The following is an 18,878-nucleotide window of genomic DNA, read 5'->3' on the forward strand; positions in this document are numbered from 1 at the left end:
CTTTCAACACTGATGAAACAATTTGGCCAATTATCTTTTAAGAATGTTAAGTTATATATATTTGTAGCACAACCTAATGCATCAACGTGCAAAACATGATTTGGCCTGCCATTAGGGAATCAGCTGCTTACACATTAAATGATGGGATTATGATACGGGAAAGTGTGTGTGTGTGTGTGTGTGTGTGTGTGTGTGTGTGTGTGTGTGTGTAGGAGAGAAGAGTAATAAGAGGTCTCTTAAGGAGATAACTGGAATGGATTTGTAGAGGTTTAGGAAATACTGTGCTAGCCAAAAGCCCAGCTGGGGTCAGCAGATGCCAGCCTGAACACTGTGCCACCTAGTGACCCTTCTGGCAAACACCAGATACCCCATCTGCCCCTGGGAGATTTGCACATATCTTTTATTGACCCATCTTGAGTTTTATTTGGACATGTAAACATATTAATCAGCCTATCATTTGTTAATAATTAGCTAGTGATAACCTAAGAGAAACAATCTGCATTTTAAACAGGATTTTTTCATTATAGTAGCTATTTTTAATAATGTTTCACGTTCTCATTTTGAGAATATAAGATCACACACTATTTTAAGCCTAAGGGTCAAACTAGATGTGTTGAAGGCAGACCTGTTCATTTAATCTTGGATCTGCCCCAATCCACTGTAAAGTGTGTGTGTGTGTGTGTGTGTGTGTGTGTGTCCCCGTCTGTCTGTGTCTGTTCCAGTGTTTAGAGCAAAAGGGTGCACAGGCAGGCAGGCGCTAAGTTCTCCTGCCCTGCCTGCAATTTGGCTGCCCTGCAATATGCCTTTCCCACCCTCTGTATTGAAAGAAAAAGACTTTGAAGTAGAGAGGGCCAAGTAGTGGCAGGTGTGAGGAAGGTTCAACTCTTCTGATTGTGCATCCCTTTTGCTCTAAAGACAAGACCACCCTGAGCCTTTTGGAAGGGCGGTATAAAAGTTTTAATAATAAATAAATAATAAATAAATAAGACCTCATCCAATGTTTATGTGATTGGGGCTTACCTTGGTCTAAATGAACATCTAAATTGGCAGTATGTCTTTATGCCACAAGTTTATTCCATTCTCAAGTGGGCTGGCTTTAGGCAGTTTAGCAAACTAGGAGACCTTTGGACTGCATGATCCCATTTCAGAATCCCTGGCAAGTTCCTTTGCCTTTCCTTGTGTCTTTTGAAGTGTGACCTAATGAGTTTTCTTCTGCAAACGGTTGTGCACACTGAACCCAGGCCCACTAGTTTCTCCACTTACTTGCTCCCATTCAAACACCTGCCTCCCAAAACCCTTTCAAGTTTCCTGTTAGTTTCCCCATGGCTTCCTTCAGTTAGTTCAATCACACCTCTATATAGCTCTATGATGTATAAGCCACATGGTTGTTCAGCCTCATGGGCACTGTGACATCCCCAGGAAGGTCATGACCCCACCATGCACTGCTCTGAGTGTTGTTCCCTCCCAATCACCACCTTAGGTAGCTGTTTAGGCTTGAAACAGTGGTAGGATGAGCCCTGATTCAAAAGTCTGAGCAACATCAATTCTTTTCCCTAGAAGAGGCCCATCAATGGGTGAATGTATGTGTAACATCATAACTAAGTTTGTACCTGGGAATATTGGAATCAACATGCATGTTGGAGATTCATCACTGCCCAAGTCAGCATCATATGCTGCACTAATGGATCTCATGGTCTAGGAATAGCATGACTAATGTAGCTAGGCAAATACTTGCAAAAATATTTGTGCACAATTTCTGTAAAGGTAAAGTGTGCCATCAAGTCAATTTCGACTCCCGGTGCCCACAGAGTCCTGTGGTTTTATTTTGGTAGAATACAGGAGGGGTTTACCATTGCCTCCTCCCACATAGTATGAGATGATGCCTTTCAGCAGCTTCCTATATCACTGCTGCCCGATATAGTACCAGTGGGGATTCGAACCAGCAACCTTCTGCTTGTTAGTCAAGCATTTCTCCACTGTGCCAATTCCTGTAGCTGTGGCTTATTCTCAGTTTTGTGGGGGCACATGTCACTCCTGTGACATGCATCTCCAACTTCTTGTTCATGTGCCATTTTCTTTCACTTTTGAATCCTGATGTCACAAAACAATAAGACTTTTGTGATATAAGCATAATTTTGTGTGGGTGGATTGTGTTGAAACAAATAATTTAAAAAAAGCACATCCAGTAGTTTACACAATTAGTTAACATTAGTTAACTAATTAATTAGTTTACATTAATAGTTAAATGGTACATAAGAACATAAGCACAGCCCTGCTGGATCAGGCCCAAGGACCATCTAGTCCAGCATCCCGTTTCACACAGTGGCCCACCAGATGCCGCTGGAAGCCTACAGGCAGGAGTTGAGGGCATGCTTTCCCTCCTGCTGTTACTCTCCTGCAACTGGTATTCAAGAGATACATAGTGGATACATAGTAGATACAGAGTATTGAACAAATACAAGTCACTATAGAAAAAGGAGGAAGAAAACTGACATGCATGTTTCAGCATTTGGTGTTGGTAAAATCTGGTCTTGTTGCTGACCATGCAAATGACACACGCACATATGTGGACACCATGTGTGTGCTGGTACTGCACGTGGATTCTTGGGCCAAGCGCCACCGCAGCAGGAAGCTGCATGTGGTGGCGGTGAGCAGGTAAGGACCTGCTCTCCTCCTCCTCCTCCTTTTCTTTTTTTAAAGATCCCATTCCCAGCTGCCCTTCTCGTGGTGCTGAACTGGTTCAGGGCTGAAACTGTGCACAAACCTTGGTTTGTGCACATCCCTATCATAAACAACTTTTGAAAATACACCTGTTTTATCATGCTTTTAGTTCGTTCGTTCATTCATTCATTCATTTGATTTCTATATCACCCTTCCAAAAATGGCTCTGGGTGGTTTACACAGAGAAATAATAAATAAATAAGATGGATCCCTGTCCCCGAAGGGCTCACAGTCTCAAAAGAAACATAAGATAGATACCAGCAACAGTCACTGGAGGTACTGTGCTGGGGGTGGATAGGGCCAGTCACTCTCCCCCTGCTAAATAAAGAGGATCGCTACATTTAAAGGTGTCTCTTTGTCAAGTTAGCAGGTTTATGATGTTTTAAAATTTTTATATATGGTAATTTTAATTTATGTGGGCTTTAGGTTTTGATTGGATTGTTAACCACCCTGAGACTTTATATAGGGCGGTATATAAATGCAACAAATCAATCCATTTTCTTCTACCTAGTTTCGGCCCTTTCTTTGCTCATCGTGGTTTGTTGAGTTGCTGGAGTCCTAGCAAAATGTCCTTAAACAACATTTCACTTAGAAGACACATGCAGACACTAGTACATTAGTGTTCATGAGAGATTAACCATTTTTACTGAGGCAAAGATACACCAATCTATTATCCTAATCAGCAGAGTTGCCCATGGAGGGCAACAGCAAAAGTCATTCAGTTGTAGTAGGCCATAAAGGGAGTGACTGGCAGAACCAGAAGGACTAGAGTGCATCTGCTCAGCACCATGCTGGCCTAACCTGCATTGTCCTTCTTGAAACTAACATGTATGCCACAGGCTATCTTTTTCTTTGTACACAACAGCTATAGTGGATTCCTTGAACTGGCATAACAATACAAAATCAAAGCTCAAGACTACGAAGTAATTAACCACTTCCCAAAAGTGGCTGTCCTTCTAGCCTCCCATTTCCCTGAAATATTTCAAAGCAGTTTATTGTGGAACAGGTTGTACTCTGGTGCTTGAATACCAGATTGCCCCAGTTGTGTGAGGATCACATGCATGTATTATTTGTCACTTGTCCCTTGTAGAAATAAATGAAAGCAGGGACCCAACCCATGCCTAATCGTTTCTTTGAATGGTTTAGATGGATAATTGGTGATTAATACATGTGCGTGTCACTCACAATTGTTATGTGTGCACCTTTTATGCAGGTATCTATAATATAATTCAAAACACTGTGACAAAACCCATAATTTCATCACTTATGGTTCAGCTTTAAAGCTCTAAACAGCTACGAAGTGCTGACTTTTCTAGCTTTGATTTTAGAATATTCTTTAAGCATTGCTTAATGTAAGGCATATAAGCAATTCCTTTGGACTGCAGTAGTAGCTCTCCCCCCCCCCGCCACCCTTTTTCTAAAACTTCCCCATCTGATAATTCCAAAATGAATGTTAAAGAAAAGGCACAATAAGTTAACTTGAGGCATATGTAACTCTTAGCCCATTTTCACTTAAATACACATTTGACTTAAAATGTCTTGCTATACCACCTGAGTCAGAAATGATCAATTCAGGACTAATGGGTGTGCTTACCTCTGCTTGGAAAAACAATTCAGTATTCAATCACTCAGCAAAAATAAATAAATAAATAAATAAAAGGGTTAGGTCAGTTATTAGGCTGTGCTGTAAGCTATGCCCAGCCCTTTGGAACTGCATGGAGGGAGCCACTCCCAGCATGGTGCTGTCTGTCTAGTAGTGTGCACTTCCAGTGCAGGGGGCCTTTCTTTATGGGAAGCAGAGCCCTGTACAGCTCTCAGTGATGGTTGGAAAGGTATGTGTGGAGCATGGAAGGTCTGGGCAGTGAACTCTGGGAGGTGTAGTCCATTCAAGTGCTTTCCCTATTGAGTTCTACAGGGCAGTGTTTCCCAAACCAGGGTGACCACGCTGACTCACTCCAAGTCAGTTCCCCACTTTTGAAGCCAGCTCACCTCCTGGTGCATAAGGAAGAGAGTCTGCTCCAGGAGGGACATCAATAAGAAAGAATAAAGATGATATAAGAATACAAAGAGGAGGAAGTAAGTGGTAATACACAAACAAATATCTCATGGCAACTTTGCTGTTTCTGCTGTAAGAAAAGATGTGTGTCAGCAGGGTAGAAGGCCTCATTTTAAAAAATAATGTAAGTTTGATCTTTTTCTTGAGATGAAAAAAATTGGGAAACACTGCTATAGGGAATGGATTACACCTCCCAATGCTTCCCAGATGCCTCACTAGCTGTTACTGGGGGCAGTACAGGCCTCTGCTTCCTGTAAAGGAGGTCCTCCCACCACCTGAAATATACAGTAGGCCCGTGCATGTTCATAGAATTCAGAATCAGATCTAACAATGTCAGATTCAAATTCTATAGGCTCTGGCAATGTCAGATATCAGATCAGATTTGGAATTCAAATTCTGACAGAAATTCTGATTGATTGCCCCTCCCTTAGCAGTCAATGCGGGGAGGGGGGGATCACCAAACACTGCAGGAACAGGCAGACCTTTTAAAAGGGATTAAAAGGACTTCACACCTTTTAATCCTTTAATGGCTAGAAGAGAAAGTAATAAATTCTTTCTAACCACAAAAGGAGAAACGTTCAAAGTACTTTCACTTTTAATGACTGTGTATTTCTGCAATAAAGAAGATAAAATTAATATGAAATCAAAGCACTGTCTCTTTTCCTCCACATGGGGGGGTGGAATGATGGTCCAAGGAGGGGCTTCAGATCCAGAATGTTTTGTAAAGTTATGTTTTGAAACAAACCAGATTTCACCATTTTTAGCCACCACCACCCATTTTTAGCCCCCCCCCATTTCCCCATTCATCTCTATGGGAGAAAATTCTATGTTTTTAAGGTTTTAAAATGGTGGTTTCCACCATTTAGTACTTCTCCCGACATGACTCCCAACATTAATTCTGATTTTAGTAAGTGAGTTTATTGTTGTAATCCCAGGTCACACACTTATGAAAGCATAATAAAACAACATAAAACATAATAGCTAATATATCATGCTTAAAGAAAAACAGATGACATAATAATACAGTAAAAAACATAATAAGCAGCTAAACAACATGCATGAAAATAAAAAGAAATATATTCCTAAATATCTAACTGTAGTTACAACTCTGATGGGTACAACCCAATGAAGTTCGAGTTGGGAGGAGAGCTGGTCTTGTGGTAGCAAGCATGAATTGTTCTCTTTGCTAAGCAGGGTCCACCTTGGTTTGCATTTGAATGGGAGACCAGATGTGAACAATGTAAGATAGTCCCCTTAGGGAATGGGCCCACTCTGGGAAGAGCATCTGCAAGCTTGCAAGAGAAGGTTCCAAGTTCCCTCTCTGACATTTCCAGATAGGGCTGTAAGAGGCTCCTGCCAGCAACTTTGGAGAAGCTGCTGCCAGTCTGGTTGGCAATACTGAGCTAGATAGACCAATGGTCTGACTTGGTATAAAACAGCTACCTGTGTTCCTATGCAAGTGAGCTAATCCTGGAACTACAACTTAGCCAAATGTGTAGCAGGGCTAGCAGATACAGTTCTCTTCCTAATTTTAAAAGACAATAAAGCAAAAATGGCCGCTTGATAACTAACATAAGGAAACACATCTGCCAGCAAGTAATTTGCATTCTGTTTCAGAATGCATTAATTTATCAATAATATGACCCAGTATTTTCTCTTTTATTGTTCCATAAAAGGAGCAGTGTAGGACATATGGGAACTTTGTGAAATCTACCCTCAAGATATGCTGAGGGCATCATTTGAAAATGTAAACTGGTAAATGCCTTCCTTGGTGCAGTTGAGTAGGTGAAGTTGAGTAGGTACAGAAGTGGATCTGTTTTTCTTGAAGTGAGGATACCATAGGGAGAACTTCAAATGTTGGACAAACCAGCATCTCATCTGGCATCCTGCTCAAGGAGTCAATCATGGATTTTTCCCCTCCCCCAGGACTTGTTCCTCTAGTGAAGACAGAGAGTACATTAGCAGAATATAGGATAGCATATCTGCCCACCGATTCCCCTCTTGGTAGTGCCAATAGCATGATTTAACTAGATGGTCTTCTGAAAGGTTGTCAGGTTTCTTAAAATATTTTAGTACTATCAGATGGACTCTAACAGAGATTGAGGGAAGCTCCGTTTCCATTCTTAGATGCGAAGCAGAGGTGCCTGGGGGAGGGCCCAGAATTTCCCTCAGGAAATTATTCTAGACAATTTTTAATTTCTCACTTACTTTCACATTCTACCCCCAAATCTCTGCCCCATACAAAAGCTGTGGAATTACTTTGCCCAGAAATATTTTGAGTGCAGGAGCTATTAATTGACCCCCCCCCACTCCAGAGAAGAGGAATTTTAAAATTATCCGCACTATATGTCTCACAGTTAATAGGGCTGCATTAAGATGGACTGACCAAGATAAAGATTTCTGAAAGGAGACACTCAAGTATTTAAAGGAGGGGCATTGCTCGATTTGCTGAGTGTTAATTGTCCAACTGTGTTGCCCAAAACTTATTTTGTTTTATTGTAGTTGATCCTCAACTTCTCCTCTTTGCAGTAATTGGCCAATCTGACCAGCATTCTTCTAAGCCGGATCTCAACACAAGATAGAAGTGCCATATAATCAGTGTACATCAAGATCGAGTCAGTGCCCATTAAGTGAGGAGGAGAAGAATTTCTGAGATTCCATGGCCTGTCATTGATATAAAAATTAAATAAAAAGGGGGCCAAGAGACAGCCCTGTTTGACTCCTCTGTTTAATAAAATGGGGTCAGATAGTGCAATCCTTGTTGGCCCACTCTCACCCTGGCCTTGAGATCAGAGTGCAGGTTAAATCAGTAACCTGAGAAGCTGCCTGTCAATGTCAGTCCTCCTTTCCCCACAGTCTAGATCTATCAATAGAGTCAAAAGCTAATGAAAGGTCAATAAATGTAACATAAAGGTGTGTTGTTGTTTTTTAAAATGACTGTTAGCGTATTTCTGGATTAAGGCCTTCAAGCTGATACAGTGATCTATTGTGCTGTGACCCCTATGGTAGGCTGCCTGCTCTGGGTGAAACAATTTTGTCATATCTGCCAGTGTTCCCTCTAAGGCATGCACATGTGTGCACGCACTCATGTTTTTTATGTCCACTCAGTTAATTTTAGATCCCACTCAGATTGAATCAGGAAGGTCCTACTCTGAATGCACGTGTACACACTGCCTTGATACTGCCAGTCTGCCACCCAGAACAAAACTCATTCTGCACACCGATGAGAAAAGCCTCACGAAAATGAGAGTCCACCAGTGGGCATTTTATTTAAGTACCTCAGGAGGTACCATGTCATCTCCAGGGGCTTTCTCCAGAGTCAAGGTGCCCAAAAAGTGCTTGCACTCTAGTGTTGTGATTGCAGGCCACTCTGGAACAAGGCCAGATTCAGGAACTGGGTATTCTTAAGTTGTCCTTCTGAGTGCCAGCATAGATGGCTGAGAAGTATTAAAACCAGGACTCAGCTAGGATATGTGCATCTGAGTTGGAATTAGACTGAATACCAGTTGCCACCAATTCCCAAAACAACCTATCATTTTTCTGTATTATACAGAGACCCAGCTCTCTCCATTGATCTTTATAATAGGAGAGTTTCTTAACTTTCAAAAACTACATGTATTGAGAGTGGAACTGATCTTTCCACCTTAACTCTTGTTTGGTGTTATTTCAAGGCTTGTCTCTTAAGCCTGCATTCCTGGTCAAACCAGCTCTTCCTTGTATGGCTGCTCTGAGTTTGATTTGCTGTGGTCAAAGGGGGGTTCATTACAGAAATATTTTTTTTAAATAATCATCATAAATGTCTGAGCTGTATAGTATTGCAAATTGCCTCTGTTTCAGTAGCTGTTGAGAGTTCAACATAGTTGTGATCTTCTCATTAAGAGCACTACTCCATTTAAGGCACTGTTTACCTTGGATAAGGCCCTCTAATTTATAGAATGTTACCAAGGGGGGCATGGTACATGCAGAAAAGGCAATGAACAAGAGCAGATGGTTATTCCCTGATCAAATATGTATGTCAAAATAATGAACTGTGGAAGGAATGTCAGAGATACCAAAATGTAACCTATGACACTGGCACTGTTAGCACTTAACTCCATGCAAGTTATCATGGTCAGTACCATGAAGACTGTAAAGTCAAGATCTGAAAGTCAGATTCAGGAGGGAAACCCCATACTTATTCAACAAATTATCTAAGGAAGTCCAGGTAAGTTACCATGGGTGTCTTTTAAATAAATAAAAGTCAGTGTCTTTTAAATAAAGCTATTTATATTCTGGCCAGCCCTAGCACTGAAATCCAAGAGATCACTTTTATGGAACTAGGGTCTTTTGACAGGCAATTTGTAGAGTTTGAAACTACTAGCAAGTTGGGGTCTTCCATGCAAGTGCCTCTTTCTACATCAGGACACATTGGTAGCCTATCTTCAACTTTTGGGAGAAATGGAGAGTTCCATCGTACCAGGTTTTTCAGCTCTTTGGCACTTGCTGTAAAGTTTTGTCCTCAAGTTGGTGTCGACTCCTGGCGACCACAGAGCCATGTTGTTTTCTTTGGTAGAATATAGGAGCGGTTTACCATTGCCATCTCCCACGCAGTATGAGATGATGCCTTTCAGTATCTTCCTATATCGCTGCTGTCTGATATAGGTGTTTCCCATAGTCTGGGAAACATACCTGCAGGGATTTGAACCAGCAACCTCTTGCTCCCTAGGCTAGTTATTTCCCCACTGTGTCATTAGGTGGCTTTGGCACTTGCTACTATATGGTTAATAGTCTCTCTCGTTCAGCTAGTTGAACCAAATCCATCTTGTGGGCTGAGAAGCTGTTGAGTGAAATAAACTCAAAGTTCTGAGTGGAGAAGAGAGTCACTTGGTTCTTGTATCGACAGTAGGCCATCAATAACACACTTTTGACTGTAATTCTCTTTAGAAGAGAGACATGCTGAGAGTGGTTCAGTGAAAAGGCGTATGGAAGCCAGTGTATTATAGTCTGCCTATAATCTCATCCTGTACATTTCTTGGCAATATTCTAAAATAATCAATCAGACGTTCCTCCATTGAAACATTCAAGTCCTTTTTTGGGGCTGTGGGCCAGAGCTGATTTCTTTGTATGTTGTTCTTCTCTAGGCTCTGAAAAGGTTAATTAGAAATGGCAAAAGAGTCCATGCCAGACTGCTTATCTATAGTCAGAGGTATTGGATTTGAGCTGGCTTGATGGAACAGTGGCCTTAGTTGTGTCATGGAATACTCAGACAGGTGTGATTTAGAATGCATAAAAGAAGGATTTCATCTTTAATAGTGTATGTTGACCCCTGCTAACTTGGCAAAGATGCACCTTTTAATATGGTGATTCTCTTTATTTAGCAGGGGGAGAGTAACTGGCCCTATCCACCCCCAGCACAGTACCTCCAGTGACTGTTGCTGGTAAGTTTCTTTTTAGATTGTGAGCCCTTTGGGGACAGGGTTCCATCTTATTTGTTTGTTATTTCTCTGTGTAAACCACCCTGAGCCATCTTTGGAAGGGCGGTATAGAAATCAAATTATTATTATTAGTAATAATAATAAAAATGAAAGACCCAGCAAAAGGTGCAGTTCCAAGTAATTAGATAACCTGCCTGCCAACCATGTTCAAATTATTAAATGGAATAATAGCAGATGAAGTAATGCAACACTTATTAACTAACAAACAGCTTCCAGTTGAACAGAAAGGAAATTGCCCCAACACCAGAGGCACAAAAGACCAGCTGCTGATTGACAAAAAGATTTTAGAAAATGGCAAGAGAAGAAAAACCAATCTAAGTGTTGCATGGATTGACTACAAGAAAGCCTTCGACTCATTGCCTCACACATGGATACTAAAATGTTTAGAAACAACTGGTGTCAGCAAAAACATTCAGATATTTATAAAAAAAGCAATGAGCATGTGGAGTACACAGTTAACAATCAATGGCGAGACACTTGGACAGGTTAGCATTAGAAGAGGTATTTTCCAAGGGGACTCACTATCCCCTCTGTTGTTTGTAATCGCCATGACTCCACTTTCACAAATACTAAAAAAAACAGGCCTCGGATACCAAACATCTAAAACATCAAGTCAAATCAACCATCTGCTGTACATGGATGATCTGAAGTTGTATGGAAAGTCCCAGTCAGAAATCGAATTACTGCTAAACACTGTCCATATATTCAGTAGCGATATAGCAATGGAGTTTGGACTAGACAAGTGTGCTGCATTAATAATGAACAGAGAAAAAAATAAGAAAAACAGAAGGAATAGAACTGCCCAATGGAAGCAACATCAAGAACCTGGAAGAGAAAGAATATTACAAATACTTGGGCATACTCCAGGCTGATAACATTGCACACGCTGAAGTTAAAAGAAAAATAGGAAGTGAATACATCAGGAGAGTTCGAAAAATCCTCAAGTCCAAACTTAATGGCAGGAACACCATACAAGCCATAAACACCTGGGCTATACCTGTTATCAGATACACTGCAGGAATAATAGACTGGACCCAGGCAGAGCTAGAGACGCTAGATCGTAAGACCAGGAAAATCATGACCATCAATCATGCTCTGCACCCCAGTAGTGATGTCGATAGTCTATACCTCCCTCGCAGCTCAGGTGGAAGAGGAATGCTGCAAGTCCATCAAACAGTAGAGGAGGAGAAAAGAGGCCTTGAAGAATATATCAAGGACAGTAAAGAAGATGCACTTCAAATGGTCGATAATGAGAAACTATTCAACACCAATCAAACAAAGCAGGCCTACAAGAAAGAACAAATCAAGAACCGAGCAGAAAAATGGAAAAATAAACCACTGCATGGTCAATATTTGCACAATATAAGTGGAAAATCAAACATCACAAGGACCTGGCAATGGCTTAAGAATGGCAGCTTGAAGAAAGAAACAGAGGGTCTAATATTGGCTGCACAAGAACAGGCACTAAGAACAAATGCAATAAGAGCAAAAGTAGAAAAATCAACAACAAACAGCAAGTGCCGCCTTTGTAAAAAAGCAGATGAGACAGTGGACCACCTAATCAGCTGTTGTAAAAAGATTGCACAGACTGACTACAAACAAAGGCATGACAAGGTAGCAGGGATGATACACTGGAACATCTGCAAAAAATACACGCTACCTGTAGCCAAACATTGGTGGGACCATAAAATTGAAAAAGTGGTAGAAAATGAAGATGCAAAAATATTATGGGACTTCCGACTACCAACAGACAAACATCTGCCACACAATACACCAGATATAACTGTAGTCGAGAAGAAAGAAAAACAAGTTAAAATAATTGACATAGCAATACCAGGGGATAGCAGAATAGAAGAAAAAGAAATAGAAAAAAATCACAAAATACAAAGATCTACAAATTGAAATTGAAAGGCTATGGCAGAAGAAGACCAATATAATCCCAGTGGTAATTTGTGCCCTAGGTGCAATTCCAAAAGACCTTGAAGAGCACCTCAACACCATAGGGGCCACAGAAATCACCATCAGCCAATTACAAAAAGCAACTTTACTGGGAACAGCCTATATTCTGAGATGATATCTATAACAACAGCAACAACATTGATAATAAAATTCAGCTATCCCAGATCCTTGGGAAGGACTCGATGTCTGGATAAAACAAACCAGTCAATAACACCTGTCTGACTGTGTAAATAAATAATAATAATAATAATGTGGAATAGTGGGTTGATTAAAGGTTAGCAAAACTCTCTTAGCTGCTGGAAGGCTAGGTAGCCAATTGGTGGCAACGAAATCAATAAATCGAGGCTCACATCTCAAGAGCTGGCTCCAGGAAGAAATTATTTCTCTGTGAGAGTTTCAACCATTTCTGTTAATATTATTCAGACATACAAAGCATAACCTGATTTAACTGCAATGTCCAGTTAGAGGAGAGCTGGTCTTGTGGTAGCAAGCATGACTTGTCCCCTTAACTAAGCAGGGTCTGCCCTGGTTGCATATGAATGGGAGACTAGAAATGTGAGCACTGGAAGATATTCTCCTCAGGGGATGGAGGCGCTCTGGGAAGAGCAGAAGGTTTCAAGTTCCCTCCCGGGCTTCTCCAAGATAGGGCTGAGAGAGATTGCTGCCTGCAGCCTTGGAGGAGACACTGTGAGTCTGTGAAGACAATACTGAGCTAGATAGACCAATGGCCTGACTCAGTATATGGCAGCTTCCTATGTACAGTTTGTAACTACAGCTCTTCCAGCTCCAGCGGCAGGCTGGCCAAAATCCAAGGTCACAGCCAGTTTTTTTTGTTGCTTATCTTAGTCTGCTGCCTCACTGAAACAAGACAATGATGATTGGGTTACACTGTCTTTGCCAAGTACTTCTGAATAAAATTTTCAAAAGATGTTATTAATAGGTCCACCTTCCTACGGTATTAATGGAAGTGATTTCTTCAAAATTGCTATCACCATTTTTGCTGTCAACAACCACTACTTTGCTATGAAGTCCTTGGGAAAAGTGGACTGTTGCTCTAATTTCTGCACTCTTCCAATGCTAACTATTTATCCATTAAAGGCTCCTGATCATCAGACTTTAATGTTACTCCTTGTTATATTGGGTCATCAGCTGATGAAACTGGCCTCTCTGAGGAGAGGAGATAATCTGTCTCAAGGGCAGCATATCTAGTACATGTGGGAATTGTAAAAAAGTCTCTTTCATCTTCCTTAAGAGGGTTAAATTCATCTATTTTAAGCTGCTTGGCAGATTTTATCATTTGTGGGGAACTTGGGGACCCAGAATTCATCCGGTTGTGTTTACTTCCTATAGTAGGTGATATAAAGGGCTAAGATAGCTCTCACTGCCTTGGTAGTTTGGATTGTGCCACTTTGCCAAGGCCTGAGCTCCCCCAAGGCACTGGCATTTCTGGAGAATAACAGTCTCTTATCCACTTTCTGCTCTTCTGAAAGATGGATAATCACCACAAATGGGCTGCCAGGAGTCTCCCACATAGGCAGTTAAGATTCTTTTTAAATATTAAGAGCTTCTCAGGAAAAAAAATAGTTATTTAAGACTGAGGCTTTAAAACAGGTTCAGTCTCCATCTTGGCTCCTCTCCTGAATTCTGACTTTCCGACATCATATTGGATATTTCCAATTTGATATTGGAAAGTCAATGTCAGATTAGAAATGTCAGATTTTAAAAACCGATTTTGCACATTTTGCATGAATTCTGACACTTCCGATCTGACTTTGCACAGGCCATTTGATGAAATGCTTCTTGGTTGGCCACTACCCTCTGCCACTCAAGAGTCTTCTCCCTCTGAAACCACTCCCATCAGACCTCTCTCTTTATATTTAAAGAAACACAAGCTAAAAGCATTGGGTTTTTAAACGTTTGCATTTTTCTCAAGCTTCACTCCCCACAAAAAACATGAAAAATGCACTAAAAAAGATGATTTTAGCCACTTTATTGAACCCTGGGTGACAATCCTGCAAAACACGTTGCAGAAGAATTTTGCGAGTTCCAAAATTCTTAACTATTTATGAAATTAATGTCAATGTTTCAGAATTAATGCTGACTTTATGGATCTGATTGGGGGGGGGTGTCGTCGGATTCAAATGTTACCGATTTTGTGCCATTTTGGATAAAATCTTAATTTTCTAATCCAAATCTGCACAGGCCTAGTGTACAGTACTCTGAAGAGATGGCTGCACTGGAGCAGCCACCTCCAAATGGTTCCAAAGGATTGGTGCATCTTATTTGGCTCTGAACCCTCCAAAGCACAGCCCTACTAGTTATCATGTCTCCATAGTCATAAAAGTCCTTCTTACCAAATACACCATGGTAAGAGGATTTCTCAGTGAGAAACATTATATAGAATTTTTGTAGGCTCTTATGTGGCACATGATATGTCATTGATGCTCAAAATAATGTGGAAACAAAAATGTACAAAAGATACTTTAATATTGTGTAACATGTGAACAGGAAAACAATGTCATGTTTTTTTAAAATATTCTGGACAATATAATAATGATGATGATGATGATGATGATGATGATGATTATAAGGACGTGATTTTGAGCATATGTAAAAGTGAACAAAACTGCATCAAGAAGCCAATAACAAAAGTAATTATGAGCAAGCAAAAATTAAGCTTTTCAATAAGCATATTGGCACACACAAATATTGAATATATCAAAAGGATAAATATCTGAAATATAATGATAAAATAATTCAAATAAGTGGTAACTTAAAATACTGTTATGAATGAGGGATGTGCTTTCCTGAACTTAATTACATTGTCTGCTTTTAACAAAACCACCACTGATCTCTCAGATTAGTTCAGAAGATCCAAATCTTCAAACCTGTTGAAAGAAGTCCATTGGACACTTTAGCAAATCAATCTGCTCCAGTGGTTACCTGAAAAAGAAGATGCTCTCATCAGCCATTATGTCTATTGGCAACACGCTTCACCCTCCCTGGGATCAGCATCCCCAACTACACTGGACTTATACTGACAGGCAGTGTTCTAAAGGGCTTCACGGATCAATTCTGAATACAGCACTGTGGGTATGATTGAGAAATCTCTCTGCACAAAACCTCTGGGCAGAATCCAAAGGGCCATGTGTTCACTTGGCATCCTGAGGCCTCCCTTCTCCCAGCAGCCCATAGCCCTGAAAAGCCAATCCCCTCCAGCATGGCATTTAACACAATATTAAGGGCTGCAGCAGAAGGGAAAATCAACCTATCATGCATGTATGGAAAGCTTTTTGTGCACTCCTTTGGACTTCAGCTAATACTAGCTGACCGGGTGCATAGCTTCTGTGCCCTTAGTTTGACTCTCCCTCCCCCCTTCAGCCCCTTCTCCCTGTCTTCCAGCGGGCATCTCTGATGCTCACCCAGCCCACTTCTCTCCCCCCACCGTTCGCAGTTTCTTCTGCCTCCTGCCGCCGCCTCCTCTTCCTGGCGGCCCGGCCACCTCCTGACCCCAGTGGCTGCACAGGCCGCAGCTGCCTCCTCACCACGGCCGCCGCCGTTTCCCCTGGCAGCAGCTCAACAGCCTTCTGTCACATGTGAGCTCCTGCCACCTCAGCCTATCAGGCGCCTCTGCCGCCCAGCCAATCAGCTGGGTGCCGGGATGCACATTCTAAAGGCGCACCCAGGAGGATTATATATAGAGATAAGCAACTAGGGCTGTATGCTGTATTTTGATGTGAATACATTTGCCTATGCACTGATGTGTAGTCAATCTGAGAGGACAAACTAGCTGTCTATAGTGCATTGCCACTGAATCCATTATTATAGAATCTTATAGATCCTTTATTTATTATAGAAACAGACTTGGAGATACAGCCTGCCCATTGCACAGGATTCATGACCCAAGTTCAGTGGGACCCCTGTGCAGGCCTCTATGCCTGAAAGACAGTGGATCTACTCTTGTTTTCCATGTGTGGTGAGATCTTATAAGATGATGTATGTGGACAAGCTGTTTCATGTGTGCTGCTAGTAGACTGCGAAGACATTTTCAAACCCTCTGTCCCTTCATTCCCCAAGTCCTGGGTGTCCAAGATGCAAGGCAGAATCTTGCTCATACATTAACTTCCCATCATTGCTATCAGTGTTACATTTAAGTATCAAAAATCTAGGGAACAGCATGTTGAAAGTGGGATATATTCCTATTTTCTCTCTACATTTGCATCTTACGCAAACTTCCAATTAAAACAGTGTTTGCATATCCTGTTGCCCTGCAGAAATGGAGAGTATCTATGAGTGTGAAAATGCTCAGGGACATCACTCGGAAGGTCCTTTGGACTCAGTCAACCATATGAATCACTGTTCTAAGGGCACAGAGTGTCTTTGTGTTGCTGTTGCAACATCTGTGGCCATTTACTGGCAATGGGGCAAATGTCTAAGTAAAGCTCAAGTGGGTGAAGATCCGATGCTTTGAAGATATGATCTATAATATTACAAATTGCATCACCCTCCTTTATCTTAAAAGGCGGCGGCACCTCCACATACCTGCAGCGATGTGTTGAGCCACCGTCTCGTCATGAATGCTGAGGCAAGGCCCAGGCTTGCAAAGCACCTGCAAGTGCTCTGATCTTGTTCTCATAGCACTGACTAAGCACGGAGGTGCTGGGAGGTGGGTTGACTTCTCAAAGGTTTACTGTTGATTGCAAAGCGAGCTGCTTCTGAACTGCCATCACACTCGAGTTTCCCCCCATTACACTTCACCATTCCGTGAAGTAGGCGAGATCTGCTTACCTTCTGGTACGATATGTGTTCAATTCCTCTTGAAGGATGGATGCTCTTTTTTGCAGAAAATTTACCTAGGAAAAGACAGCTGTTAAGACCAAGGAGCTGCTGGTATATAAAAGACCAATGAGCAGGCCTAGTGGTGCTCTCAGACCCATTCATTCATTCATTCTTGAAATTAAACAAATTGCCCTATTACCTATTTCAGTTATCTATAGGAAGTCCTCACTGCCTCTGATGCTGTGTTTATTGGCAAGCGAAGCAGTCTAAACACTTTCCCAGTACTGACCCATGTTCTCTCTCTCTCTCTCTCTCTCTCTCTCTCTCTCTCTCTCTCTCTCTCTCTCTCTCACACACACACACACACACACACACACACACACACACACACACACACACCCCCTTTATTTATGCAACACCTTGAATAGATACAAGTAAATTAAGACATTAAAAAGAAACATAAGCCTTAAAAATGTTTTAAAAGGTGATCAGGTTCTAAGCATGGGCATGCAAATTTCATGTTCTACAATTTCAGTGTTAAGAATCACTTTGCTTTAAATGGTGGTTTTTGTTTTTAAAGAAGTGCCCAGAATGTCTTTATTGGAGGTAAGTTATAAACATTTCTATAACAGTGCATGAGTGCCATACTAGGGCAGCACACAAAGAATATACTGAAAGGCTTGGAAGAGAGGAGGAGGAGGAGGAGGCCAACATATTTTAAACATAAGCAAAGCTTTGTTTGAGAAGTTAATGTTTCCTATTTGTTCATTGTTAATGCTGCTTGGTTGGTACTTTTACCCAGCCAAGCCCTCTCATTCCTCTGGAACAATTAATAACCCTGACAGGTGCAAGAATTCCACTGCTCTTTCTGTCTGATGTTTTTTGAAGCAGGAATTTCAACAATTTTCAAAGAAGAGGACACCTGCGCTTCAGAAGAGAGCTCTGCTTACTGAACAGTCTGGGGCTGGCTACTGTATTTCACTGCACAGGCAGCTGCCAGCTATGCTTTTCGGAGTTAACACCCACTTTTAGAAGTCTGGAGTGACTTTTCCTCCTTTGAAATGCTGTGCGTGCTAGCAGAAGCCCTGCAGGTGGAAATCAGATTTCATTAAATCAACCCCCACAGAAAACTCTCTTCACTGGGAGACGAGAATTTTTCAGTTGTCCTCAATGGAGTGTTTCGTACTAGGCATAATTACCAGGCAAGCCATACTTGTGCTTCACTAGAAATAGGTCTCTAGGTAAATCCTGAGCCCCTCTGTTAAGAAAACACTGGCTCAAGGCTAGCTGAACACTGCCAATGGGAATCCCTTATCACTAACAACAGGAGTGGCAAAAGGAACTATAAAGCTTCTGTCACTATTAGCCAGAACAAACACAGAATTGTCTTTTGGAGATGTCATTAGACTGTATTCTAAGGTAGTGTTCTGTGACCAGAAGTTTCATTTGTGCGAGCAGGGTGTGCACGTGATTGTTGCCAATTGCCTGTTCTTCTGCAACCCTGACTCCTTCCTAAGTTTGCTCCTGAGTGCTGGGGAACCTTTTGGAACAGCTTGTGGCATGGGGGTGGGGTAGGGGAACGGGGCTTCAGCAGGAAAGGAGTTTTTAAAAATATAAAATTGCCTCCCTCCTTCCCATGTGAACGAGAACTTCAATTCCTGGAATGACACTTTATCTCCATTAAAGGACACCACTATCAAGGGAGATATCCCATATGTAGCATTTTTCTATTGCAACTGTACTCTTACATATTCTAATCAGAGTTTCAGTGAAACGTTTCCCTGAACGTTTCCCTCTAGTCTCTAAAATGAGCAAAATTTCATCCAGTGTCCATGTGTCAGAAATTATAAGCAGTTATAAGAACATAATCAAAGAGCTTTACAAAAGCT

The 18,878-nt window shown here is 41.4% G+C and overlaps 1 protein-coding gene across 9 annotated transcripts in view; it reads right to left on the minus strand.

Annotated features, from left to right (window-relative positions):
- Positions 1–14,678: 14,678 nt before the first annotated feature.
- Positions 14,679–18,878, minus strand: part of CEP112 (centrosomal protein 112) — a 462,785-nt gene continuing 458,585 nt past the window's right edge. For 7 of the 9 annotated variants that reach the window (XR_008315603.1, XR_008315601.1, XR_008315600.1 and 4 more), the window contains 3 exons: positions 16,999–17,063; positions 16,753–16,900; positions 14,679–15,153 (listed from right to left, as the gene is read on the minus strand). Coding sequence is in view for 2 of the 9 variants with exons in the window: in XM_053292958.1 (XP_053148933.1) it covers positions 15,150–15,153; positions 16,999–17,063 (69 nt within the window). In the remaining 7 variants the exon portion in view is untranslated. Of the gene's footprint in view, positions 15,154–16,752; positions 16,901–16,994; positions 17,064–18,878 lie in introns of those variants that run through there. The other 2 variants (XM_053292958.1, XM_053292959.1) reach the window with 2 other exon arrangements.

Source organism: Hemicordylus capensis, chromosome 2 (assembly GCF_027244095.1).
Source record: "Hemicordylus capensis ecotype Gifberg chromosome 2, rHemCap1.1.pri, whole genome shotgun sequence".
In the NCBI taxonomy this organism is placed as follows: Eukaryota; Metazoa; Chordata; class Lepidosauria; order Squamata; family Cordylidae; genus Hemicordylus; species Hemicordylus capensis.